The sequence below is a fragment of the Notechis scutatus genome, chromosome 5 (assembly GCF_049901735.1).
Source record: "Notechis scutatus isolate UNSWTSFEM ecotype Mainland chromosome 5, rNotScu1.2, whole genome shotgun sequence".
In the NCBI taxonomy this organism is placed as follows: Eukaryota; Metazoa; Chordata; class Lepidosauria; order Squamata; family Elapidae; genus Notechis; species Notechis scutatus.
In genome coordinates this window covers 70,411,544-70,439,529 of record NC_142013.1, presented here as the reverse complement: position 1 = coordinate 70,439,529, position 27,986 = coordinate 70,411,544, and the positions used below count along the sequence as shown (strand labels likewise).

The following is a 27,986-nucleotide window of genomic DNA, read 5'->3' as shown; positions in this document are numbered from 1 at the left end:
GCCTGCGCGCGCCGCGCCGAGGTCGGTGGCGCGTGCCACCACCCGCTCTGGCCTTCGCCTCTCCCGCCGGTGGCAGGCATGCGCCCTAGCCACCCACCACCAATTTGGAGGCGGGCCCAGGCGCTGAGCTTCTTACTGCCCTGCCCCGCCTCTCTTCCCTCCCCAAAAGGGAGCGAGAGAAAGACTGACGGAAACCAGGGCTGCTTAGACGTCAGACCGCAGCGGCGGCGACGACAGCAGCAGCAAGAGGAGGAGGAGGAGGAAGGGAGGAAGACGGCAGGGCTGGGCAAAGCAGGACGGGGAAGGACGCCTGGTAACGGACGTATATCGGTTCCTCCTTGTCAACCCGGAGCCGCTGCCAGAGCCTGCCAGATACGTACGCTGCAAGGACACGGACGAAAGGGAGGAGGGGGGAGGGTTCGTCATCTGCTCCAGCTGCAAGAGGGGAGAAAAGGCAGCAGCTGCTGCTGCTCTGCTAGCGAGGCTGCCCGGTCCACTGAAACAGCTAAAACCCCAGGAGAAGAAGCGGAGGTAAGGAGCTTTGTGATCGGAAACAAATGGGGGGACAAACTCCGGAGCTAGAAAAGAGAACTGGGAGATATGTCGCGGCCGCCGCTGCTGTTTTCCTTCCCTTCCCAACGCCGCCCCCCCCCCTCCACCCGCCGACGCTTTGCGCCGGGAAGGGAGGAGGACTGAAGGTTAAGTCAGGCGGAGCAGGCGCAGGTTTGCCTGCTGCGAGGCCAGGGAGTGATTTGGTGCTGAACCGGGCAGACCCTGCAGAGCGGAGCAGCGGGCTGCCCATGGGTGACAGGTTGCTGAAGCTCAGGGCGGAAGGAACGTTCTAGCTCCGGCCCAGAGATACCCGTCTCCTCCTCAGAGGATGCTCAGTAGAGACCCGGGAGATGGGGGAAGGCAAAACTGATGTGGGTTTGGATGAAACCACGGTAGAGGAAGGGCCTTGCTCACTGTAATTCAGGCTCCTTCCTCTTCATCGGATTGGTCTGGGAGGAGGAGGAGGCTAAGGTTGTTGTGAAGCATCCATTTTGCCATATGATGGGTCTGGGTGCCCTGAAGGAGGAGGGCAAGCTTAGTTTTCAGAGGGATGCTTTTGGAAACCTCCAACTGCCTGTTCTCTGAAGATTCTTCCTTTGGCAGGCAGGGCTGTGAAGTTGGTATTTTTGCTAAAGGATTTGGAGAAGGAAAGGGGGGGAAACATAGCTTGTCTTCCACAGCATCTGACTTTTGATGTAGTAGTCTCAAATTTGATCTGAAGTATTTACATACATTTTCCAAGAATGGCTCTTAAAATATGAGAATTACATAGCTTTTACTGAAACAGTGTATAATAAATTACTTAATGGTACATAATTATATTGTATGTTTCCATGGTTATGCTTTTATGGTAAAAAGTTGAACCAATGAATTTGGATCTACTAGTGTTTGCCCCCACCCCACCCCCAATTAATTTATCCAATAAAATAGTGGTGATTGTTTTTCTCTCTGCACTGAAAGAGGCCTAGATATTCAGTGAAATGAAATCTGACTGCATTTGCTGTTTAGGTTTAGAAATGTTGCTGCTTTGTGTTTCAATTGCTAAGGTCCCAGGAGTGGGTTTTGGACAGGGAATGACATGGTTTGTAAACAATGAAGTCAGGGAGACAAGGGTCAAGTGTAGATTTATGAGCCCATAGATCTCCTGCTAAATTTTGTGAAATAATCATTTGAAAAGATAGTAGAATACCACAGAAATGTGTTTATAACACCTAACATTTTACCAGTAGTAACATTTCATTTGAATTTGCATTCAGTGGTTTTTCAGAATAAAAATTAATTTAATTTCACTTCTGGTTCATTTGCTTCTTTTGGGCAAAGTAATTGTACATTTTTGTTTTCTTATATTCATGGATTTAATGTTCTTTATTTTGATTACTAAAGCATATGTAAACACAAGAAAATATTTTAAGAATATACTGCTTTGCGGAATAAATATTGAAGAAAAATAAACATTGCATTTATCACATTTTGGTTAAAGTCTTTTTTTGAACTGCACTATGTTCTTTTATTTCTAATGGTATGAATTTGCTTTTTTAAAAAAATTAATGGCTTTTAAGAAAAAAATATTTTAGGAGTATCTTGTGCCAAACTTCTACTTTTTCCTGCTGTATTATATTTTCTTTTTGAAACATTTTAAAATAAGAATAGCACTAGATGGACTTATTTTAAAATCTTTCAAAAAGAACATAATAACACCCATATATTCCCATTTTTAGCACATCTTGCTATTTTTGTTCACAAAAGTATATTTGGTGTGTTTGATTTTCCATATTATATATTCAGATATGGAGAAGTTCTTTGTGAAATTGAATATTGGAGATGAGTACAGGAAGATCTACTGGATCTAAAATAGTCTGGAAAGTGTTTACATAATAAAAATATGTTTTATCAGACTTGTGATAGCCTGGAGGAAACAGCAAACTTAATATCTGTACTAGAGATCTACAGTCAACAACCTCACTGAATTGCCCCTTAGACCAAATTTAAAAAATGTAAATATAAGAGAGTCAGAAGGTGAAGTGGCCTTCAACACTTCATAACAATGAAAATGTGTCAAAAAAATCTGGGGTATTTCCATTGAAAAAAATTGCTAATTGAAGAATAGCGAGGCTAATAGAAATAAAGTAAGAATACATATTATCTCTTCCAGAGGAGGAAAAATGCAAAAGATTTCAATTACAGGTAAATCTTGAAAATAGTTGCAGCTTACATGCAGTAGCATATTCTATTATCAGGTAAGAAAATAATTATGTTAAAATTCTTACAATACCAATAAAGTATGCCAATAAAGAATAGGGCATCTCAAGAATAAATTATATTAGATGATGATCACCAGGAAGTTGGTTTGTCTTGAGTGAAATCAAAGTGCTTCCACTTCTGTCATTTTTGGAAAATGACTTCAAGGTTCTCTGTGACTCAAGGCTGTGCCCAAGAAATATTGGAGTAAAGAAAACAAGAGGCATGCCCTGAATTATGAGAAACTGTTTGATTGTTAACTTGATTGTTATGCAGAAAATAGCCTAGTCTTTGCAAAAATGGCAACTGTTATTCTTATGGCTATCCTGCCACCATATTATACATTGTTAGAAAGGTGATAACTTTTCAGATTTTCCACTTCATAGCTCTGGATCGGCCAATCTAAGGTTTTTATAATATTTATTAGCAGTGTGGCTACTCTGAATTAGTTACACAATATAAAATGCTATTTTGGGAAGTCCCTATTAGGTTATAATTAGAAGTATCCTTGATCATCTTAATGTATGGAGATAAGAGATGAACAATCAAAATGTGTTCCTAATGTCACCAACTTTTTATCAGCTGAAACTACTACTTTTCAGAAGTAGAAACTGACATCATTAAAACTCTGAGCCAAAGTTTCTGAGGAATGTAATCAAGTATTCAGCATAAAAATGCAGAAATCTACCTTATCTGAGTTATTTAATACCAAAAATGCCCATAGTCTATGGGTGCTGGTGATATTTTATTAATTATTTATTTCAATTTATTTGTCACCCAACTCTAACAAAGTTTATAGGGAACAAGTGGATTTTCAAAATAATAACATGAGGATAGCAACTGATTCTTTCTAGACTAGACTTTATTGACACACATTTATTTAAGATGTTTCTACTTGCAAAACTATAAATAGATTTGAGGAATTCTATGCAGCAAAAATATATGCTACAGTAATTATTGAATATAAGCCATATGTGCGATCTTTGAGATGTCTGCTATGTAGAGACTTGACCCTCATGACTGATGGTTTCATACAAGTGGTCCTTGGTGCTCTCCGAGCTTGGTTGTTTTCTTGCCTAATTACCTAAACTAGGTAACAATAACATGTTGGATAATGAAATGTCGGCAGGAAAACAACCAAGCCTAAAGAGCACCAAGGACTCCTCATTTCAACTCTGAGCTACAAATATTCTCCTTTATCGATTTCATATGAATGCTTGAGTCCCATGCCATATACTTTAGCAGATCATGCCCTTTACTAAATTTCTCCCATATTCTCTTTTTAATAAAAATTAAAGCATTTTAATGCAGAAATAACTTCTGTTTTTATGCATGAGAATTATTTGTAACAATAGGTATTTTCCAACCTGACCCTGGGTGAACTGGTTGTTAAATTATACCCCCACACACACTATCAAAGTGGATCCGGGGTGCTATGCTGTAAAGGAGAAATGAGAAGTGGAGCGTCAGGCACAAGGGAAGGAGGAGGAGCAGAGAAAAGAAAGAGGAAAAGCGGCCTTCCCTCGTGCCAGCCGCTCCGTTGCCCGTTTCTCCATTGCAGTGCCATGCAGCGCTGTGGAACTTGGCCCACCCACCACCACCCAGGTGCCCCAGGAAAGGTGGTAAAAGAAAGAGGATTCCATCAAGTGCTGAATGCTGTAATTAAACCATGGCTTCATAATATGCCATCTCTGTCACTGGATAAAGTGAGGAGGGTGACTCGAGACAGCGAGCACCTCCAGCCCCCCCCAAAGTGAAAGAAGAAGAAATGTGAGGGCAGTGCCCGCCTGCATCTCTTTTCCATCCCTGAACAGTGCGTTTCTCGTAAATGCCTCTGGTTTGATGCACCCGCCCACTCTGCCTCTTTCCATGGTGCCCATCCCATGCCTGTGTTCAGGGAGGAGCAAACAACAGAAGAGGTAGCCATCATGGGCTTCCTTGCTGGGGCTGTGCATCTGCAAGCGGGGGCAAGGGAGGTAAGCCAAGGCTGGGGTAAGGAAGTGACTTGCTCATTTGTGGAAGTGGTGCCTTCACTCCCCCAGAGTGGAAAGAGGGGGGAGGGGAGGAGAGGGGTCATTGGCATCTTTCCTCAGCAGCATCTCAAAACCTGTGGAGGATGGCAGGACAGCTCCCGACCTGCGTGGTGGACTGTGGCACCGGGTGAGCCCAGACACCCCCCCACACACACACACACAGAAAGAGAGAGAGGGAGAGAGAGAGGGTGACTGGGCACGTGGCTGACAGTTGGCTTCCAGTGCCGGGAAGGGAAGTGACCAGGATGCTGTTGCCTTTCATTGGGGCGCATGGAGCGAGATGGGGCTCCTCTTGCCGTCTCTTCTCCCCCGCTCACCAGGCATGGCAGGGTTTCCTGCCCCTCGCTTAGCCACCTGCCTGCTTTATCAATGCAATTGGGGGCAGGTGGGGAGGGATGGTGGGGTGGAGGAAGGCTATTCAGCCAGTTTGCCGAACTCCAAAAAAAATAGCTACTGGTTCTACCGAACTGGTGCGAACTGGCTGAATCCCACCACTGGTCTTTTCCCCAGGTTTCTGCTCATATATGCATTTCTTTATACCTTTTTAATTACTGAGTTATTGTGGTCTGAAGTACCATTTTACTAGCTATTCCTTCCTGTTCTATTGCTCTCTGACACAAATATCTTAAATGTTTACCAGCTAGAGTCCCCAAATCCCTTTGTACATTACAGCATGAGTATAGAAAGATTCTGTTGGTGAGGCAGACTTCAAATTAAAGCAGAAGTAATGCTGTTTAAAAGAAAAAGAAAAATAATGAGGAAGATTATAGATGCCCACTTTGGATGCCCATTCCAATGTCTCTCCATTCTCAATATAGACAAGTTAAAGCTTTATTGAAAATGACTGGTGATTTGTGTCCATGTCTGTCACAAGAATTGTAATGCTTTTTACCCTATAGAGAATTTAATGAAGGTACATTTTGGGCAGAAGTGGCAGTGTCTAAATTTAAAAAGTTACAGACTGGATTCTGTTTGCAGGATACAAGAGGAACAGGAACTTTTGTGACCTGATCTCATCTCTTTACCTGGATTCCAAATATTACCAGTCAAGATTGATTACTATACCTACCGTGTTTCTCCAACAATACGGCCTCCACCAATAGGAAGGCCCAGCATGTTTTTTGGGCATAAAATCAAATTAAGCCCCTCCCCCCAAATTTAGGCCTATTTTAAAATATGCAAAATAAGGGGAAGGGCGGGGAGACTTGCCGTTAGGAGCGCCGTTAGGAGCGCCCGAATTCCTCGCCACCAGCCGCTCTAACGGGCGATCATGGCCAAGCACAGAGAGCTCCCTACTCCCACCTTTGCTGCAGACACCTTGGCACCCGCCGCTGTTGCTTTCCCTTCTGCCCATTACGCCGCCACGTTTGGAGCTGCCGCTTCCGTGTTTGGAGTGCCGTCGCCATTTGGAGCTCCAAACGCGAAGTGGCAGCTCAAACATGACGGGCGATCTTTTTATTTTGGTCCGCGCGAAGTTCAAAGCGAGCAAGAGAGGAGACTGCGATGCCTCCATCCGAGATGGCAACCTCACTAGTGGATCACAACGTGGCTGGAAGCCCGAATCGGTGGGATACGATGGCGATCTTTTTGGAGCGAGAGGAAAGGGAGAGAAGAGTTGCGAGGCGTAATTTGCAGGAGGAAGTGGGTGTACCCCACGGCAGGCAGCCCAAGGAAGAAGGGCGGTAGGCAACGGAGAGCGTCCCGTAGCTCCGGAGCAGCCTAGAGACGCGCCCGGGAAGAGCGCAGATGCTGCCTTGTAGTCCCCAAGCCAACTGCGTGCGCCACCTTTAGTTTGTGCGCCCGCGCTTTGGGCATCTCCGTGTGATTGACCCTGTCCTTTCCACCTGGCGCCTTGCTGCTTTCTGGTTCTTTAGCAACCGCGTGTTTGGAGCACTGCCGCTGTTTGGAGCTCCAACGGCGGCGGAGCTCCAAATGCGGAAGCTCCAAACATGACGGTGGGCGATCTTTTTTTGGTCCGCGAAGTTCAGAGCGAGCATGAGAGGGAGACCGCGATGCCTTGCTAAAGAGCCAGAAAGCAGCAAGGGCGCCAGGTGGAAAGGACAGGGTCGCGATCACACGGAGATGCCCAAAGCGCGAGCGCACATAACTAAAGGTGGCGCACGCAGTTGGCTTGGGGACTACAAGGCAGCATCTGCGCCTCTTCCCGGGCGCGTCTCTAGGCTGCTTCTGGAGCTACGGGACGCTCTCCGTTGCCTACCGGCCCTTCTTCCTTGGGCTCCCTGCCGTGGGGTACACCCACTTCCTCCTGCAAATTACGCCGCAACTCTTCTCTCCCTTTCCTCTCGCTCCAAAAAGATCGCCATCGTATCCCGCCGATTCGGGCTTCCAGCCACGTTGTGATCCACTAGTGAGGTTGCCATCTCAGATGGAGGCATCGCAGTCTCCCTCTCTTGCTCGCTCTGAACTTCGCGCGGACCAAAATAAAAAGATCGCCCGCCGTCATGTTTGGAGCTGCCACTTCCGCGTTTGGAGCTCCAAATGGCGGCAGCACTCCAAACACGGAAGCGGCAGCTCCAAACGTGGCAGCGGAATGGGCAGAAAGGAAAGCAACAGCGGCGGGTGCCAAAGGTGTCTGCAGCAAAGGTGGGAGTAGGGAGCTCTCTGTGCTTGGCCATGATCGCCCGTTAGGAGCGGCTGGTGGCGAGGATGCAAGGGGGGGAATTAAGTCACCCCCCGAAAAGACGGCCTAGCCGTTTTTTCGGGGCTCAAAAAAAAAAAAGTCCCGGCCTTATGTGAGAAACACGGTATTTCATCCCCCACTTTTTAATATAATTTTTGTAGGAAAAAGAAGCGGTAGTAAAACATATGAAATGTACTGTACAGATGGATACAGTAATGTCATTGGTTGGACAAATTACAAAAATTCTGTAAATCAAACAGGATGTATAAAAAGAGCTGCTTCTTTTAGCAGAGCTAAAATGGCTTTGCATAATCAGGGAATGTATGTAAAAATGGGAAATTTCAAAGAAGGGAATATATTAGTTACTCAATTTCAAGCATTAAGTTACTCAATTTCAAGCATTAAGCATTAAATTACTGTGGATAAATGTATTAGGATCTATCCCAATCAGAAACCTTGGATGACCATGGAAGTCCAGCGCCTCTTGCATGACAGGACCAAGGCCTTTAGATCCGGTGATGGGGCAAGATACAGTGTTGCCAAAGCTAATCTGAAGAAAGATATTCGGAAGGGCAAGACTGATTATAAGAGGAAGATTGAGGATAATTTTTATAGCAATAACATGAGGCAGGTATAGCGAGGGATTCAACAAATTACAAACCATCAACTGACCAATGTCATCCCTGCTGAGGGGGATGCTTCATTGGCAGAGGAACTGAATCATTTCTTTGCTTGCTTTGAAGTGGAGACATCATAAAATACAACCACCAGCCAATTGTAGTCCTCACCTCATTGTGGAGGAACAGGAGATGAGGAGCATTCTGAGGGCTGTGGACCCTAGAAAGACTGCCGGTCCTGACGGTATCTCTGGCCGAGTGCTTAAAGACTGTGCTGATCTGTTGGCTGGAGTCTTTACCAGGATCTTCAATCAGTCTTTATCCCAGTCCACTATTCATTCTTGTTTGAAGGCTTCCACCATTGTTCCACTGCCAAAGAAGTTCCCTATCGATAACCTCAACAATTACAGACCAGTGGCACTCACTCCTGTCATCATGAAGTGCTTTGAGAAATTGGTCAGCTGGCATATCATTTCTGTTCTTCTGCATACATTTGATAAACACCAGTTTGCATACAGAAAAAATAGATCTACAGAGGACGCTATAGCCATCACTCTTCACACTGCTCTGACTCATCTAGAACAGTGGGGGGGGGCTATATGAGGATGTTTTTTGTGGATTTTAGTTCTGCGTTTAACACAATTCTTCCACATAGACTAGTGTCTAAACTTCTGGACCTTGGGCTTTCTAATTCAATCTGCCTTTGGATTATGGATTTCCAGTCTGGCTGCTCACAGAGGGTCAGATTAGGTAATCATACCTCTTCAGTCCTTATTCTTAACACTGGTACACCACAGGGTTGCATGTTGAGTCCCTTACTCTATACTCTTTATGTGCATGATTGCATTCCCACTCACGCTAGTAATACTATTGCTAAATTTGCAGATGATACAACAGTGGTGGGACTTATCTCCAGGGGGGATGAGTCTGCCTACCAAGATGAAGTGGACCTTTCGTGGTGTGGAGATAATAACTTGGTCCTCAACACCAATAAGACCAAGGAGCTTATAGTGGATTATAGAAGGAACAGATCAGACATCAAGCCCTTGCTTATCAATGGAGACCGAGTGAAGCAAGTGGCCAGTTTTAAGTTTCTGGGTGTTACCCTAAAAGAGGACCTGACCTGGGGTACCCACATTGCAGCCCTGGTCAAAAGGGCCCAGCAGAGATTATACTACCTGAGACTTCTCAGAAAACAACAACTGAATGAAAAACTGCTGGTGACCTACTGCTGCACCATAGAGAGCATTTTAACATACTGCACCTCTGTATGGTTTGCCAATTGCACAGTGGCAGATCGGGAAGCACCCCAGAGGGTTAATGTCATTGCCCAGAAGATCATTGGTTGCCCTCTCCCCTCTTTGGAAGAGCTTTATAGCTCCTGCTGCCTTAAGAAAGTTCAAAACATTCTCAAAGATCCATCTCATCCTGGGAACCCTTTTTTTGAACTATTACCACCTGGCAGACCATACAGAATAATAAAAACAAGGACAAATAGGCTGAAAAACAACTTCTATCCCAGGGCAGTAGCTCTTTTGAATTCTGCTGTATAGTGCAGTGTTGGTGTGGTGTTGGGTGTTGTTAAGGTAATTCCTTTATTTATTTATTTATTTATTTGATTTGCCAATTGTTTACAAGATAATAAGTATAAGTGTATACATAGTTGTGAATACATGAAATGGGTACATATAAGAAAAATAAAAGAATAAGAGAAACAATAGGACAGGGATGGTAGGCACGTTGGTGCGCTTATGCACGCCCCCTACAGACCTCTTAGGAAAGGGGTGAGGTCAATAGTAGACAGTCTAAGGTTAAAGTTTTCCTTGTTAGGAGAATGAGCGCACACAGGGAGACGTAGTGAGAGTGTTGAAGAATAACACACAACCAGCACACAGATACACTGTATAGTAAAATGTAGGTTTTTACATCCAGTAAAACCGTTAAGCAAAGTTCAACAAACAATCCAAGTCATTCACGGTTAAAGCAGTCAGTTTTCAGTCCAGGGATAATCCAATAACAAAGTCCAGTATCAAAAACAGTTCAGTAAAAGACTCACATCAAATCCAAGAATAACGACGATCAGCAACAGTCAATAAGGAAATGCAGGAACGGCAACACTCTCAGCAACAACAGAACAGAACAACCCAGGTTTCTGGCTCCATCTTATGGCCGTTTGAGGAACCACACCCAATTACAATTTTAGCATTCCCTTAAAGAGACAGTATTCAAATGTCTATCCTAGTTTATACTGTATATTTTCCAACCCAACTGTTAGGTGATTCCTAACAGGGGTTTCCGGTTCAATGTGTGAAGGGTGAAGGATGTGTGTTTGTGTTTATTTTCATGGTCATGGTCATGATGTGTACTGAAGATGGTGTTTGATTTCGTTGTACAAGGTGCAATGGCAATAAAAGTAAACTAAACCAAAAGTTAGAATATGTTAGTGACATGTATAAATAACTAAGAATTATGTCTTATGGAACACAGCTAGGATTCCTTCTGACCATAGTTGTAAATTGGATTTACAAGAATACAAACCCTAAGATTTAGGATTGCCTTTGTTTACATGACTAAAAGATTTCCCAAAAATCAATTGATTCAAAAAGAAAACCATAGGTTCCAAGCAAATAATCTTATAATGACACTATTGTTTACAAATTAGTTGTGTGTGTTCCCTGTGCTGAGCAGAAATAGAAAATGAAGTTACTTTGAGTAGTCTTGTTTTTAGGCTAGATTGCATGCGTTTAACTGTTACAGTTTGGTTTTAAAAAGCTACTTTCCCCCCTTTTCCTATGCCTATACCAAGTTTTTACTTGGTACTGAAAACTTTTGCTCTGATTTAAAAACATTATTTGAAGACTGTCTACTTACTACAGTAATTGCTAATATTAATTTAACATTCATAACATTGTTTTTTTAATTAAAAAGTACATTGCAAATATATTTTCATTGCCTGTATATTTCATGCAAGGGCCAAATGTGGCTCTTGAAGGATGGAAAATATTGCTATATGCTTTCTGTGGAAAATTTCCACAGATGTCATTTGAAAAAGACTTCAGTTCTTTAGAGATCAGGTCAGAAGGCTGAGCAGGAATGTGGATTAATACTGGAATACTGGAAGGGATAAAAGCATATTGGACGGATAAAAGCTCAGTCTAGTGACATACAATTAATGTTTTTAAACAGTATAATTTACTGTTTTATAAATCTTTGGTTAAATACTGATAACTTTAATTTGAAGAAGTTTGATTATATTGCATTAAGAATTAATATTTGTAAAGAGCTCAGAAGTAATTTCAAATCAAGTTCGGTAAATGGATTCTGTTTTCATGATCAACATTAGGTTGCCATATTGTGGCAACAGAAATATTTATCCCAGGTGCAATTTTATTACTATGTAATAAAAATTTTTGTGTGGCTTACTGAAGGAGGGGACGGTATCTAAAACCTTTGAATTATGAAAATATCTCTGCCAAAAATCATTGATTATTGCTAACTCAATAATCTATAATTCAGCATGTAGTGATATTTTATACCACTTAAAGCACAGGCTATCAGAATTCATAATATGTTGAATTACTTCTATGGGGTTTTGTTTTCTATTTTTGGGTGGTTTTTTTTGTGGGGGGAGAGGGAATTAAAATATTTTATGCAAATTACATTTAATATTCTTTAGCCATTGCATAAATCTGAATGTCTTAGGAATTCAACACATTGCTTACTTTAAATACTGTAAACATTCCCAGCGTGGCACTGTCAGATGTGTGGAGGTAACAATTTGAAGCTCTGTTTCGGCTGGCAAAGTGCCGGCCAAGGCCTGTGGAGGCCAAAATGGAGCATCGGAGCTCTGTTTTGGCCAGCAAAGTGCTGGGTGAGGCCTGCGGAGGCCAAAAATGGAGCGTTGGAGGGGCAGACCTGCTCCTCCAAACCTCCATTTTGGTTGGCAAAGTGCCGGGCAATGCCTGCACACACCAACAGGGAGCTTTGGAAAGGCATGCGTGGCTGAGAGGCTGGAGAGGAGACAGTTTGCTAAATCTTTGCATGATAAGCAACCCAGCACGGCAGGTTGGTTGGGGGAGCAATTGTGGGGAGCATGAGGTATTTCAGTGGGTCAGGAAGGCCATTTTTTTGTAAAAATGCCTAAAATAAGGTATTTTCAGCCCGCTTTTACAAAAAAAGACCTTCTGGAAACTGTTAAATCATTCTCATTAGAAAGAGCATGTTTCAACTCTCCTAAAAAAGTAGGGTTGGTTTTTAATCGCTGACGTATAAAGCCCTAAAATAGGGACAAACTTGAGGACGTTGGTTTGGCAATGTCACATGTATTCTATTATTTTTTCGTCTTGTTTGTTTGATATAGACATCATTACTACTATTATATTGCATTGGTCCATGGTGACATTGTCACTACCAGTTCAGACAATTGAACCAGCAAACCCATCGTCATAAGGGACACGCCCGATAGCTGTGCAATACCAGCCACGGGTGGGTTTCTTGGTTCAGGATCCCAAGCTTGGTTTCTTCCTCAAGGTTCCAAAGCCTTGTGTGAGTATCTGTCCAGTTCCCAAGCTGACAATTGGGCAGCTTATCCTAGGTTCCCAAAGTGGATATCTTATATGGTTCCCAAGCCAAATCCCTACTGTTCATTGTCGAGTCTGAAGGGGACATATATGTATCTAAGGACAATTTTTTCCTGAATGCCATTACTCTGCTAAACAACTTAATTCCCACAACACTGTCAACTTATTTACTAAGACTCTATTACTATTATTTCTCTACTACTAGATTATAATAACACTTCCTAGTACCTATCTTTTCCCACTTATGACTATAACCAATTTATATTGTTTTATTTGTTTCCTAGTATGATTTGATTCCTTATTAGTAACTTATGATTATCACTAAGTGTTGTATCTTATGATTCTTGATGAATGTATTTTTTTCCTTTATGTACACTGAGAGCATATGCACCAAAGACAAATTCCTTGGGTATCCAATCACACTTGGCCAATAAAGAATTCTATTCTATTCTATTCTATTTAGTTCTATATTCTAATCATATAATTCATTTTCTTTCTTTCTCTTTGCTGGTAAGGGAGAAGGGTTTTGGGCTCACCACATTGCTAAGATGGGAGGAGTGGTTAAATAGTGAGGATTGTTTTAGCTAGGTGATTTTCCTGCTTGTGGGAACAGAAGCTATCCCTGCTGAGACCTGGAGGTAGAGATTGATGACACCAGGCAATGTTGATTTATTTCTATTAGGGAATGTGACTTTTGGGGGCTGTTTCTGATTTCCAATATTATGTGTTGTAATTCTGGCTTGTGTCAGATTCGGAATTACAATAGAATTTGTCAATTTGATGCTTACCTAAATAAAAGAAAGTTGTTTTGGAAGATGGACTTTACTCATTTCGTTTTAAATTGGTTTCATCACTTGGAAACCTGACATTATTTCGGATCTGCTTAACCTAATCCCGAGCAGGGATTGCTATTCAGGGTCCTGAGTCCTAGCTGTTTACCCGGAGAGCTTCAACTGGGAAACAGTAAAGACTCAGGGAAGATGACAGAAGGACGGCAACTGGAGGTACTGGAACCCAAATGCAAACTATGTGGGGGGGCCTGTGTAAAGTTGCCAGTCCAGCAGCTGGTCCCCCAACGGATTCCACAGGAGATGATTCGAGTGACTGCGGTCGGAGAGAATATTGCATGCCAGATGGGAACTCGCCCGAAGGCTCCAGTTGAATGGTCTGCAAGGGCTGGGATCCAATGGATAGAGAGAGACCAGCTTGGCCAATCTACCCTTCCAGACCCACTGATCGATCGCCCATTAACTGTGGCCAGGGAGTCCCGAGCCATGATTTTAGAGTGGAGAGCAGCATCTGGATCCATAGGACCCATGGCAGACCACAATGAGTCAGCTGAATGGCAGTACTAAACAGCGATGTGCAGCCAGACCTTTGAGGAACTACCTAACCAGCTGGAACAGCTCATCATCGGACGTGAAGGCAGATGTCTGCAAGTGAGGCAAATGGCCACCCAGAGAGAATAAGCAACACGCACTTCCAGCCCACCAACATTCGGTCTCACTCAGTTGTTGGGAGACTTATCTCCCCTCAGAAGAGGGTGATCTACTGCTGCTGGAGATTTATCACCATTGCACCTTTCACCCCCGAGAGTGGAATGGAGAGGAGTGAGAAGAAGGGGGAGTCTGCAAAGAACCCATCGAGAAATGAGCCACTCCTCCTTGACTGCCTCCAGCAGACCAGATCCTTCCAGGATGGGTGTTTTATCCAGGCAGAGGATGGGTTCAAGACCAGGATCAATTGATACCAGCCCAAGCTGCAGTCCCACCTCCGCCGCTGCAGCCAGCTCTGCGTGCAAATGCCTCAACGCCTTTTAAAACTATGTTTGATGGAACCGCGAGTAAACTTGCATTTTTCCTGAATAGAGCATGGTCTTACATTGATGGGCATTGAGATGAATTCCATGATGACGCACAGCTTATCCATGTTCTAGGGCAGGGGTCCCCAACCACCGGTCCCCGGACCGGTACCGGTCCATGGAACAATTTCTACCGAGCCGCCGGTTTGCTGGGCGCCGCCATCTTGTTTTGATGAAAAAGTGCTTCCGGTGAGCTTTTCCGGGTAGAAAGTGGCGCTTGGGTGCTGAAAGAATCCTCGCGCCTTAGTTTCATCGAGGGGCGGCTCAACAAAACTAAGGCGCGAGGATTCTTTCAGCACGCATGGCAAGGTGAGCCGAGCGACCGTCCCGAAGCCATCGAAGCCCATCAACACAGGTACAAAGGAGGAGTTGAAGGTGGCGGGAGAAGCGGGGACGGCTGGCTGGCTGGCCGGTCGCTCGGCTTGCCTTGCCATGCGTGCTGATGTCAGAACCGGGCCGCGGATGATTTTGTGATGCCGGTACCGGGCCACGGATGATTTTGTGATGCCGGTACCGGGCCGCGGATGATTTTGTGATGCCGGTACCGGGCCGTGGCACAAAAAAGGTTGGGGGCCACTGTTCTAGGGGACAAACTGGAGGAGGAGGAGGAGGCGGCATTCAAATGGTTCACCCAGCTCCCTGAGCTAGACAATGTGGATGACTTCCTGAGAGAACTCTGGGCACATTTTGAGGATTCTTCCCAAGCACAAGAGGCAAATCAAAAGCATCAGGCAGAAGGGAAAACCTGCCAAAGAACTAATGCTTGAGTTCAGACGCCTGGCCACTAATCTGAGACACTGGATGGAGATAATGCTGGTGCACTATTTCAAAGAAAGCCTGGATGAGGAGCTGCTAAAAATATGCCTTTGCTGTGAGTCACCTGATGACAGAATCCATGAGTGGTATCAAATTGCCATAGCAATGGACAACGCACTCAAACAGCACCAAAGAAACAATACTGAGAGACAACTCATGTGGTGCTTTGCACCATGCCAAGCTGAAGGACGTCAAACAGCAGCTACCCCAACTTTTATAAAAGTGCTTTTGTTGGAGCCAGCAAGGGCACCACTCCTTAGAGTGCTTGGCACCAACCCAGTACCTCAAGTGAGAGCACCCACTCCTCCTAAAGGGAAAAAGGCACTGAGAAAACCACCAGAAAGAATGCCAAGACATCGAGGTCCCTAATCCCCAACAAACCACAGGGAAGGGAACTCTGGTGGCAGGATTACTCATCATTCAGGATGCAGACAGTGAAGAAGATGACCCAATGGTAAGTGGAGCCATTCGACCCTTTAAAATTGAAGAGAAATTGATTGTCACCCGCACAAGCGTAGAAGGACCCATAGACATTATTATTGACACTGGCAGTTCGTGATCCCTTATTAGTCCTGAGTCTGTGCATAGCCTAGGCATAGAAACTAAAGCGTTAACTATCCCCATTTGATTGCATCAAGTAGATGGATCCATGATAGGGGGAAGTCCGGCCACACACATCACCGAAAAATTAAAACTAACTATAGGAAAGCACTGGGAGCAAAACTGTCTCATAGTAGTGCCAAAAATGATTCAGTCAGTAATCCTGGGTCTCGCCTGGCTAGACAAATGATGCCCAACAATAAGCAGGGAAGATGGCCATAGGAGGATTAAATTAGCACTCAGTCCCGAGCCACCTCCTGAACAACAACCAAATTGACAATTCAGGATTATGAGAGAGCCAGGAGGACCCAAGAGCAGCGTTGGCTGATCAACCCCCAGGGATCTCTCAAATCCCAATCCAATACCATTACCTAACTGAGGTTTTCAGTGAGGAGGAATGCAATGTGCTAAAAAAAAAAACCCATTGCCACACTGACTGTGCCATAGAGTTTGTACAAGAGGCGAAGCTGCCAAAACTGAAAATGTACTCCATGACACCTAAAGAAATGAAAGAGCTATGAGACTACATAGACTCAAATCTGGCCAGGGGTTTCATTCAACCTGCAAAGTCCAGAGTGGCAGCCCCTGTGCTATTTGAAGAGAAAAAAGATGGGTGTGTGTGAAATTATGCATTGATTTTAGGGCAATTAATGCCATGTGTATTTACAACACCTACCCCCTACTGCTCATGAAAGACATGTTAGGACACTTAGCAAAAGGGAAAGTGTTTACCAAATTAGATTTCCATGAAGCATATTACTGAATCCGCATCAGAGAAGGGGATGAATGAAAAACTGCTTTCAATTGCCCCTTAGGCAGCTTTCAATTCAGGGTAATGCCATTTGGATTGCAAGCAGCCCCAGGGGTTTTCATGCAGCTAATAAACGAAGTCCTACATGAGCATCTGTATAAAGAAGTCCTGGTTTATTGACATTCTTATTTACAACGAAACTTTAGAACACCTCAAATTAGTACAAAAAGTATTAAGAAAACTACTGAAAACAAAGCTATATGTCAAATTGCCTAAGTGCGAATTCCATAATCACTAGATTATCTTGGCTACCGCATTTCAAACCAGGGGATAGAAATAGATCCAGCAAACGTGAAAGCAGTATTGGACTGGCAACCCACACAAACTCGCAAACAGCTTCAAAGCTTCCTAGGGTTTGCAAATGTTTACCAGCAATTTATCCCCTCATTCGCTGAGATCGCATTACCAATAACAGAACTATTAAAGTCAGGGCGGACTAATCAAGCCAAAACCTGGCCAACCCCTGAAATGGACTCTAGAATGCCCAAAAGCCTTTGAATTGTAAAAAAGGCATTTCTCACCGGAACCCATTTTAAAACACTCCAACCTGGAATTGCCTTTTGTAGTGCAAGCTAATGCTAGTGACGTAGCAGTGGCAGCTGTGCTCCTCCAGAAAAATGAGAAAGGAGACCTGCAGCCTTGTGCATACACATCAAAAAAACTCCTGAAAGGAGGTGGGCTGTATGGGAGAAGGAGGCTTATGCAGTCCGTTGGGCTCTATTAACCTGGAGACAGTTTTTAGAGGGCAGCAACAATCCTTTTGAGGTGTGGATAGACCACAAGAATTTAGAAGCTCGAAGAACACCCAGGAAACTCTCTCCTAAAACAAGTTAGATGGGCACAATACTTTAAAAGATTCAATTTCCAATTGAAGTACCTCCCCGGGGTGGGGGGTGGGGGGTGATCTATTAGCAGACATGCTATCTAGGAAACCTCAATTTGACAGCAAGCAAAAAGAAGTAATTCACCCAATCATTCCACCTTCCCCCCAGGAGATTGTTCAAGTGATCGCTCGGGCACAAGCCCAAAAACAAAAGATCAAAGACAAATCAGAAATGACCAGGAAGTTAAAATGAATTAAGCTCAGATTCTTGGTATCAGGAAAATAAGGATTTCTTAACTCTAAGGGATGGTGTAGCATGGAAAGGGTCTAAGTTATGTGGCCCCAAAACTGTATGACTTTAATGTACTTCAAAAAAGTCATGACTCAAAACGAGGACATTTTGGTTATTTAAAAACCTACACGTGGTCAGATGTCAGTTTTGGTGGCCAAAAATGAAGCACGACATTTAGGACTATGTAAGGAGTTGTGCTACTTGTGCTATGATGAAAACAAGACCAGGAAAACCTCTAGGACTTTTGCAACCTGTGGCAGAACCATCCTGACCTTAGCAGGAGATAGGAATGGATTTTATAGTAGATCTACCTGAAAGTGGGGGGAATACAAGTCATTTGGACTGTTGTGGATTTATTTTCCAAACAAACTCATTTTGTTGTGTCAGAGTGCAGCGTGACTACTATTGTGAGAACCCAGGAGCACAACACAGCACACAAAGGCTTTGTCTTCTAACAGTGGTTTATATACAAGACAGCTATATATATACATATATATGTATTAGGCACATACCAGGCAAGCAATCAGTCTTCATTACACTGCACAGAGAACCACAATGGAGATAGAACACGAGGAGAGAGAGAGATGCCCTCTCATGGCCACACTATATAGGGGGGGGGGGGGGGGGGGGGGGGGGGGGGGGGGGGGGGGGGGGGGGGGGGGGGGGGGGGGGGGGGGGGGGGGGGGGGGAGGGTGGATAGCTTCTTAAAGTGGCAATAACTGTGCTGACCCAACCTCAGTCTTAAAACGGCAATACCCTGCTGACTCATTCTCATTGCATCAGCATTTACAGCAGCCTTACAATAGCTAGTCAGCTATTAAATCTCTAATACCTTAACACTCCTCCCATTTAAAGCTGAACAGTTGATAATCCAAATGCTTTAACATATTCCTGATGTTTGTCCACAGATACTGGCTTTGTTTATATATCAGCTATATTACGATCAGTAGAACACTGCTGTAATCTTACCAATTTCTCCTTTACAGCCTCCCTAACATTATAGTATTTGATGTCTACATGTTTACTCCTGCTTCTAATGAGATCTCCTGTTGCAATTTTTATACATGCCACATTGTCTTCAAACACTGGTACAGCATCTTTTACATTCACATTTACATCCTTTAGCAATTGTACATATCAGGTTATTTCTGAACAAGCCTCGGACAATGCTATGAATTCTGCTTCAGCAGTAGAAAGTGCTACTGAAGGTTGTTTTTTGGATTCCATCCAATTACAGTGTCAGCAAACAATACTACAAACCCTGTGTTTCATTTTCTATTCTGTATATCATTTGCCCAGTCACACTACATAGCATTTTAATGTGAGGTCACCAGATGGTTTTATCCACAGTCCTAGGTCCATTGTTCCTTCTATTTTTCTTGTTCTACTTTAGGCAATGACAACAGATCATGGTAATTTTGTGGTTCATACCTAACACTGTATACTCTAACCTCACTTGCAGTGAACCGCTCAGGAGGTACACCTTTATTACTCCTTTCAGATCTCCTTGGTATTATCTGCTCCTGTATTTCTGTGCTTTACTTTTTATCACAGGTCTATCCTCTTCTATATGTACCTCTGACCTGGTTTCCTGTCTCTCCTTTATCGAGCTACCTTCCAGTAAACTAGTGCTATGCATTGGCATGAACACCTCATGATTAGCATGTACCCTATCCCAATGATTCTGCTCTGCAAAACTAGCAGATCTTGAAATCACTACCTTTCTAATTCCATCTGTAAACTTATACCCTTTGGATCCTGGCTCATACCCAACAAACTTAAGCTTTCTGGCCTTTTCCCCCCTTTTCTCCTGGTGCTTTTTGGAATATGCACCCAGGCATAACTGCCAAATGTCCTTAGATGAGCCAAGGAGGGTTTCCTTCCATGCAACACGAAATACGGTGTTTCTTTTATTGCCACACTCCATATCCTGTTAATTATATAAGTTGCTGCTTCATGGCTTCCCCCCAGTATACTTTACTCATGCCTGCATCAGCAAGCAATGAGTCCTTCATGGTCTGTATCATACCATTCCTTCTTTCAGCCACTCCGTTTTCAGCCAACGAATATGGATTCATTCGTGTATGCCTTATGCCTAAACTGCTTAACCATCTTTGGAGCTTATCAGACATAAACTCTGTTCCCCTGTCTGTTTGCCATGGTTAAATCCCACTCTTGAATAGACTCTAGGCTTGTCACAAGAATGTCCCATGAACTGTCCAATGAACTGAGCATCGCATACACCTTGTATGCCTCAGTAAATGTCATTCCTCTTTCTTCTAACTCAAGGAATGTCCTTCTCATATTCTGCAGATGTGTGGACATCCCAGCACTCTTTCGCAGACTGGAGACCCCTCACATGGATCAGCTGACTAAAGCCAGAATTATACTGCTAATGCCTTTTCGTTTTTCCTCTGGTCCCCATCATCCAGGACTGCTGGTGGATCAGTAACAATCATCCACAACTCCTCCCTCCTCAGGTACATCTCCATCTTTACATTCCAGGAGAGGTAATTTGTCCCATTCAGCTGAGACACCAGTAAACCTCCTTTCATTATGCTGACAGAGGCCATGCTGCCTGGTTTCCTTCACAAGCCACTAACCATGAATATACCACGTCACAATCCCTTTGGCTCTGGTACAAGCGTCCACTGGGTTTGTGACTTTGAGGGGCTGTTTCTAATTTCCAATATGTGGTGTAATTCCACTTTATGTCAAATCCGGAATTACAACACAATTTGCCAATTTGATGCTTACCTAAATGAAATTTGGTTCGGAAAATGGACTTTGCTCATTTCTTTTTAAATGGGTTTCATCACTTGGAAACCTGACATTCGTATGAAGTGCCAGAGTCCAACGATCGCTTATTATTGAATTTAATGCCACGTTCTTTAGCATCGCTTCTGGGAATTGATACTGTTGACCTCACGATGTAACTGAAGGTGCTGGAAGCACGTAAATAAGATGTGGTTCTGAAACCCAACTAACATTGTCTTTCAGGCCAATAAAATGAATGAGCAGTGCCTCGCGGATGCATAAATGTTACCAATGCATGATTTTGTTCAATCTAAATTTCCACGATGTTGCCTACTCATCATTTTTTGTCATCAATGCAGGCAACATAATAACCAGGAAATATGTCGGCCAATTTTAAATTTGGATCGACAGTATTGGACATTTTGGCCACAAAGGTAATCATGTCATTTGAAACTTCGTTGACAGAAATCAAATTTGAATCAACTGGCACAAACTTCTGTTGCCATCAGTATTTATTTATTTATTTATTTATTTATTTTGATTTGTCAATCGCTTACAAGATAATAGGTATAAGTATATACATAGTTATGAATACATGAAATGGGTACATATAAGAAAAATAAAAGAAACAATAGGACAGGGACGGTAGACACGTTGGTGCGCTTATGCACGCCCCCTACAAACCTCTTAAGAAAGGGGTGAGGTCAATAGTAGACAGTCTAAGATTAAAGTTTTTGGGGTTTGGGAAGAAACCACAGAGTCAGGTAGAGTATTCCAGACATTGACCACTCTGCATGGTGATTTGCCATGACTTGTGCCGAAAAAATTCCATTCGGCTTCAATTTTGAAATCATGTTTGTGATTGCACAGATTGATGAAATGTTTGTAATTTTTGTATTGCACCGCTGAACTGTCACTAAAGTAGTATATTCTTGTAATCTTCGTTTTAGTCATCAAAAACTCAATCAACTTCTGAATGAACATGTGCACGGAAACCGTATCATGTTGCATATGATCAGAAATTATGCAACAGTTGACAATTTGCAGTGCGCTATCTTTAACAACATAATAAGCAAAGAATAGATGCACTGTGGCTTGCAAATTCTCCCAGTGAAAGCCTTGAGCAGCATCTTTGACAACAAATGAGTAGTTCTCCGCAAAATCCATCAATACAATCAGTTTGGTTTCTTTTCGGCCGGCTTTCAATGACTTCAAATATTTGCTGTGATGTTTTGAATTGAAGTGGTAGCCAGTCAGTTTCCACATTTTGCTAGCAGGTTTTTTGATGAAGCCGTAAACTGTGAGAACATTTATTTCCAGCATTTTGCGATCAGTATGAACCCATTTTTTGAATTCTATTGATTCTTCCAAATCCCAGTCTTTGAATATTTTGTCCAAATGCGCTATCAATGCCTCTTCACCAGGGCAGTTTTTGTGTTCAGATCGCAAACTGAGTTTCCCAAGAGCAGCTTGTAGTCAGTTCAAAAATTTCCACCACCTGTTCTGTGGGCATGGCTGGGTGGGCATGGCTAGGTAGTCATGTGACTGAGTGGGCATGGTCAACTCACTCATGGCAAGGTGGGGTGGCACCTTGCTGTGAGTGACATTGAGTTGGCCACACCCACTCAGTCACATGACCGATGCAGAGACAGGGAGATTCTACGTACTTTTCCTCCCCCCTCCGCCCTTGGGTTGGCAAAATAAAAACCTATCTAAAGATTGCGACTGCCTGCCGAGTCTACCTGCCAAATGGGTTTTGTTTTGGGGTGGGTTTTTTTTTTGCCAGAAGCTCCTCTGAGATGCACTATTTTTTTTTTATGGAACAACAATTTCTGTACTGCCAAATCTTACTGTACCTTGTTGTTGTGGCGCTGCTTGTTGCTGCTGTGGGCACTGCTGTGGCCATTGGGCTGCCCAAGCAAAGAAACGCACTGGCTCAGGGTGACTGTGAGGAGCAAGAGGGGAAGTCAAGGCGCTTGCCCCATAGCTGCCAACTCTCTCACTCCCATGCACACTTTCCCGCTTCAGTTCAGTGCTTCTGGTGAGCTCAAGGACACGGAGGCAGACACCGCGCCTCTGCGGAAAAGAGGTGGTGAAGCCCTGGCTGTCACCCGGGAGGGGACCGTGGTGGGACAGATGCCCCTGTTGCCCTCACATAGGTTTCAGAATGATGGTGTTCACTACCTTTCCTGCACTCTTCAGTTCTGAAGGCTAGAAAGATGTCTAACCTTCAGAATGATTATGTTTGCTAGCTTTGTATTCTATTCATGCAATAGTGTGGAAGGCCCCTTCTCCAAATCACATAATTTGGAGAAGGAGCCACCAACGATCATAAGAATGATATCCACCTGCTGGATGACACAACATGCCAGGAAAACCATGTCTTGCATCAACTGGATGCACCTGCAGCTGCAGAAAAAGACAAAGGTAAGGAGATCTAGGCATAATGGGGCAGGAAGAAGACCCTCTACCCAGCACTATGCTTAACAACCCATGCAATCCTTTAATGACTGGGAGAATCGGGATTGCAATCATTGAGCAGAATGGTCATTTGGGCATCTTGCTTTATGACCACTTTGCTCAACAACTGGGGTTATAGGAACTGTACCTGTACTCTGCCTTGACTATGACTTTAAATTTTCTGACTGAGAACTTATTTATAAATTCTGTTGTTATTGTGTCACTTCATTTTATGAATATTGGGTGCCAATCATCTTTATTACATTACCTTTTTCAGACAACCGTTTTTTCCTACATGCTACAAATTTATAATGAGAATATTCATTAATGGCAATATAACTGTCGTGAAAATAATAATATGTCAATCCAAAAAGACACGCTTATTCTGCATCTTCATATGAAAGTTCAATAACTGGCCTGGACAGTTCATGATAGATTTATATTAAGCTAAGTAGATAGTTGTTTATAAAACCTATTGATATGTTTATGTAGCCACAGTTTTTCTCTTTTCATTAAGAATGTAATTTGTATGGTGAATGTGTTGTATATATGTGTGTGTATGTGTGGTACATAATTATAATATACAGACGGAAGGACAGAAGGTATGTCACTGAACTTTTTCCAATTAAATATCAACTTACATTTAATCCTAATTATAATAAGGATGTTTGTTGTGTTTTTCATCATTTTGCACTCACTCTCCACACACACACACAAACTGTGAGATTTATTTTAATGATATATTGTTCTGGTTCACTTGTTTTCTCTTTGCTGTCTTTGTCTCCTTCTATCGTGGTTTATTGTGGAATTTGACCTTTTTGCTCATTAAGAGCTTGAATCATATTAACAGTATATTGACATAATGTTGGCTTTGGGGGAAATTTTGTTCCTAAAGGCTATACAATCTAATGAGCAGATGGATACAAAACATAAAAAACAAAATTGTATGACTATATTGTTGCTGGACTAAGACAGTTAAGAAACATCCTTTACTGAAATTAAAAATGTAACATTACGTTTTAAGAAAAGATATCAGATAATACTAGTAGCAGTGTTATCAAGATATATTTTATGACATGAATAATTTGTGCATAGGGCTTTAAGTGTGAGCAGACTGCTAAGAGATGTGAAAAATGTTCATAATTTAACAATAGAAAAAGGTTTATTTCTGACAACTTGTAGTTACGATAGCTGCTTTGATATTAAGTCTTGAAGATTTTATAAGTAAAGACTTCGTATTTGTATGTAGTTAAATAGCTCTAAATGGAAGGGATGATGTGCAGTGAAGCATCAACATTTGTAAATTTTTGAGTGTTTTGTCTGCTATGGGGGCTATCACTTAATGCTATCTGAGCATATTCCAAAACAGGTTTTAAGGATATTGGCAGGCAAGCAGGATGTGATTCTTTTACTGTAGATAAAGTTTCCAAACCAGAATGAATAATTTTATCATGAGTTATTTTAGGGGACTTCAATTTCGAGCTGTTGTTGAGTGTAAATAGTGCAGTTGCTTTCATGTCACATGATAACATTATATGAAGCTTTGTTTAAAAATATAAAATAACAGCCTGAATTCTTGCTCTGCACTCTAGCATTTTGGGTAGCTGTTTCAGTCTTTAAATTATCTTTGTTTACGACTTAGTTTAAGTTCCCCAGGACTCTTCATATAACACTCCAGAGATGTATATTCTCTGTGTAAGCATATATACTGTACACATGCCTAAGACATTGTGTGATTAAAAGCTCTGCCCCCCAAAGCTAATAAGACAGTGTTCTATTTTGGTGATAGGCACCCTTTTAAAATGTTGCAAATGTTATTTTAAGCAAAGGATTTATGCATTGCTTAAAACATGTCTCTGTTTTGCAGACCAGATAGTGTTGATGTGGATACTTTGGGCAGCCTGGAGATAAAGTGGATGTCAATGACAGCTATGTAAGCTACAATTCTGCAAAGCTCCAGAAATCCTATATAATGGAGGAACTATATAAGGACACACAAAACCTACCCATGGATGTTACCACTTCACCTTCTGCTATTGCTAACAACAAATTAGAAAGTGGTGTAGCCCAGCTGATAACAGCCGAAGCCTGGAATATCAATTCGTCAGATCTGATGAAGAAAGCACTTTCACCACTTGTAACTGTGCCTGCTCCATCAATATTAACACCACCAGCAGAATCCCAGAGTGGGGTTGCTCTCAAAGTAGCTGCCACAGTGCTTCAGCCAATTTGTTTAGGAGACAGCCCTGTGGTTCTTCCAATACATTTGCAAGTAGCAGGAAGCACCACTCCTCAGATTGCTCCCAATAGTAATACGCCATATGTTATGACCACCCAAGGCCCAGTCCCATTGCCTGTTCTTTTAGAGCAGCATGTATTTCAGCATTTAAATTCTCCATTAGTATTACCTCAGAATTCACCATGTGCTCCCAGTTCCATTCATAGCAATCTGTTCCAAAGTTCTGCTACTCCTATTGGACAGTCGCAACTGTTGGATCAAAAACCTTCCAATCCAACTCAAGATTCTGTCCTGCCCCCTGTATTTCAGACACCAGGATTTGCTGCTGTGTTACAAGACCTGTTTCCTACTCAAGGAGCTTTGAGCTCTTTGCCCTATCAGCCATCTCCAGAATGTCCTCTCCCCTCTCAGCCCTTCAGTTCTCCTTTGACTCCATTGGTCCCCCCAGCCACCTTATTGGTGCCATATCCTGTGATTGTGCCTTTGCCAGTCCCAGTCCCTGTCCCTATTCCTATTCCCATCCCAGTTCCTCATGGCATTGAATCTAAGGTTAACTTAGACTACTCCAAACCAGCTGCTTCCTTTGTTTTGCATTCATGCAAGGGTACCCAGACTCCTTTGGAGAAGGAAGAAACTAAACTCTGTGATTTTATCCACCCCAGAGGAATTTCTCAGTTGAATCGGCATACTGTCATTAAGATGAGTAATGAAAATGAAGTCCTTGATCTTTCTATGAAAACAGCTCCTTTCCTTAAGGAAAACTATGTTAGTTGCCAGAATGCCCCCAATGATAGTGCTTTGGACTTATCAATTACTTCTTTTCGGAAGGTGAAGAGTATTGAGACAACAAACTTGAACTGCTCTGGTTCCATGATGGATGGAACTTCTCATTCAGTGGCAGAAAAACCTCATGAGATCCCAACCAAGGCTGAAAACAGTGTGATCAGTTCCAGTTCATCTGAACTCCTAAGACAACAGTCCAAATGGCTGGCGGATCAGAATAGTATTACAACTTGTGAACCCACAACTGGCAATAATATAGAAATTGTGAGTACTTCACAGACAGCCAAAGTGATAGTTTCTGTCAAAGATGCAGTGCCAACTATTTTCTGTGGTAAGATTAAAGGCCTCTCAGGAGTTTCCACTAAAAACTTTTCCTTCAAAAGGGACATGCCTCAGGATTCAGGGCTGCAATGTTATGATGTGAAGAATCAGCCTGAAGTCCAGGATAATGCAGAAGCTCTTAAAAAACCTATCAAAAACAGGAGTGTCAAGTTAAAGAAAATGAACTCGCAAGAAATACACATTCTTCCTATTAAAAAGCAGCGACTTGCAGCCTTTTTTCCAAGAAAATAATTTATGAAATTTTAGAATGTTTTAAGATATAATTATTATAAGTACTGTAAAGAGATGCACTTCATTTTAAATTACATTTAAACTTTAAACTATATTTAAATTATTTCAAGATGGAGGATTAAAGAGTGGATGGGGTAGGGAAGACAGAAGAATATATCTTGATATATCTTACCAATGCAATGCTTCCCTCGTCAGCATGTTTTGTTCCAACTTTTCATTAAAATAAATAAAAAACAACATATTTTTCAAGTGGATTGCACATTTTTAGCTTTAATGGAATATAATGAATGAGCAAGTCAGAGGAGTAAGAGTTATTTTCACTGCCATAAAGTGCTTTGATGATGTAATTCTGAACAGTAAGTAGAATGGAAGTTTCAGAATAAATGTTTGTATGTCTTAGCACGGCTGTTGCATTTCATATTTTTATGAAATGCATAACCTGAAACTGTATTATGGGTAGTGTATTGATATTTATTTGTATCATTTTTCAGATTGTTGGGTTATTTACCCATTTTCATCCTTGGTGTCTTCCCCACGTATATTAATGATATAGTTTAAGCAATATTTATTGAGACAAAATTCTATTACCAGTACAGGCAGTCCTCGACTTACGATTCACAATTGAGTCCAAAATTTATGTTGCTAAGTGAGAAATTTGTTAAGGAAGTTTTGCCCCATTTTACGACTTTTCTTACCATATTTGTTAAGTGAATCACTACAGTTAAGTTAGTAACATGGTTGTTAAGTGAATCTGGCTTCCCCGTTGACTTTGCTTATCAGATGGTTGCAAAAGACATGACTTTGGGACATTGTAACCATCATAAATATGAGTCAGTTGTCAAACATTCAAATGTAAATCATGTGACCATGGGGGGGAGGATGCTGCAAGAGTTATAAGTGTGAAAAATGGTCATAAATCACTTTTTCAATACCATTGTAACTTTGAACGGTCACTAAATGAACTGTTGTAATTCAAGGACTATCTTATAGCAATGATTTCTATAGCAAAAACTAGGGTCAGTCCAGAAGAAATCCTTAAAAGGATGTAGAGGTAGTCCTGGAGAAACGACGGGCCACTTAATGATGGTTCAAAGTTAAGACTGACACCACAAAACTACATACAACACTGTTTCAAAGTTATGATGGCTACAGTGGCCCCACGATTATTACCCTCCACAGGGATGCTGCAGTACACACACACACACACACACACACACACACCTCTCTTCCTCCTCCACATCTCGGATCTGCTGCTGTAGATCCTGGAAGCAGCCACCATTTTCAGGGCCCCAACAAATCCTTGAGGAAAT

At 42.5% G+C, this 27,986-nt stretch overlaps 1 protein-coding gene across 4 annotated transcripts; it reads left to right on the top strand.

Moving 5' to 3' along the window:
• On the top strand, positions 1–26,925 carry RAI2 (retinoic acid induced 2). Of its 4 annotated transcripts, XM_087966972.1 has the most exons (4): positions 190–531; positions 20,178–20,344; positions 20,981–21,055; positions 24,949–26,925. In XM_087966972.1, exon 4 carries the CDS (start codon positions 25,054–25,056, stop codon positions 26,674–26,676), a length of 1,623 nt encoding a protein of 540 aa, XP_087823098.1. In that variant the 5' UTR covers positions 190–531; positions 20,178–20,344; positions 20,981–21,055; positions 24,949–25,053; the 3' UTR covers positions 26,677–26,925. The 4 variants fall into 4 exon arrangements, with proteins under 4 accessions (XP_087823099.1, XP_026530738.2, XP_087823100.1 ...); XM_087966973.1 differs by lacking the exon at positions 20,981–21,055 and having other exon boundaries at positions 1–531; XM_087966974.1 differs by lacking the exon at positions 20,981–21,055 and having other exon boundaries at positions 19–531; positions 20,178–20,374.
• The last annotated feature ends 1,061 nt before the right edge of the window (positions 26,926–27,986 follow it).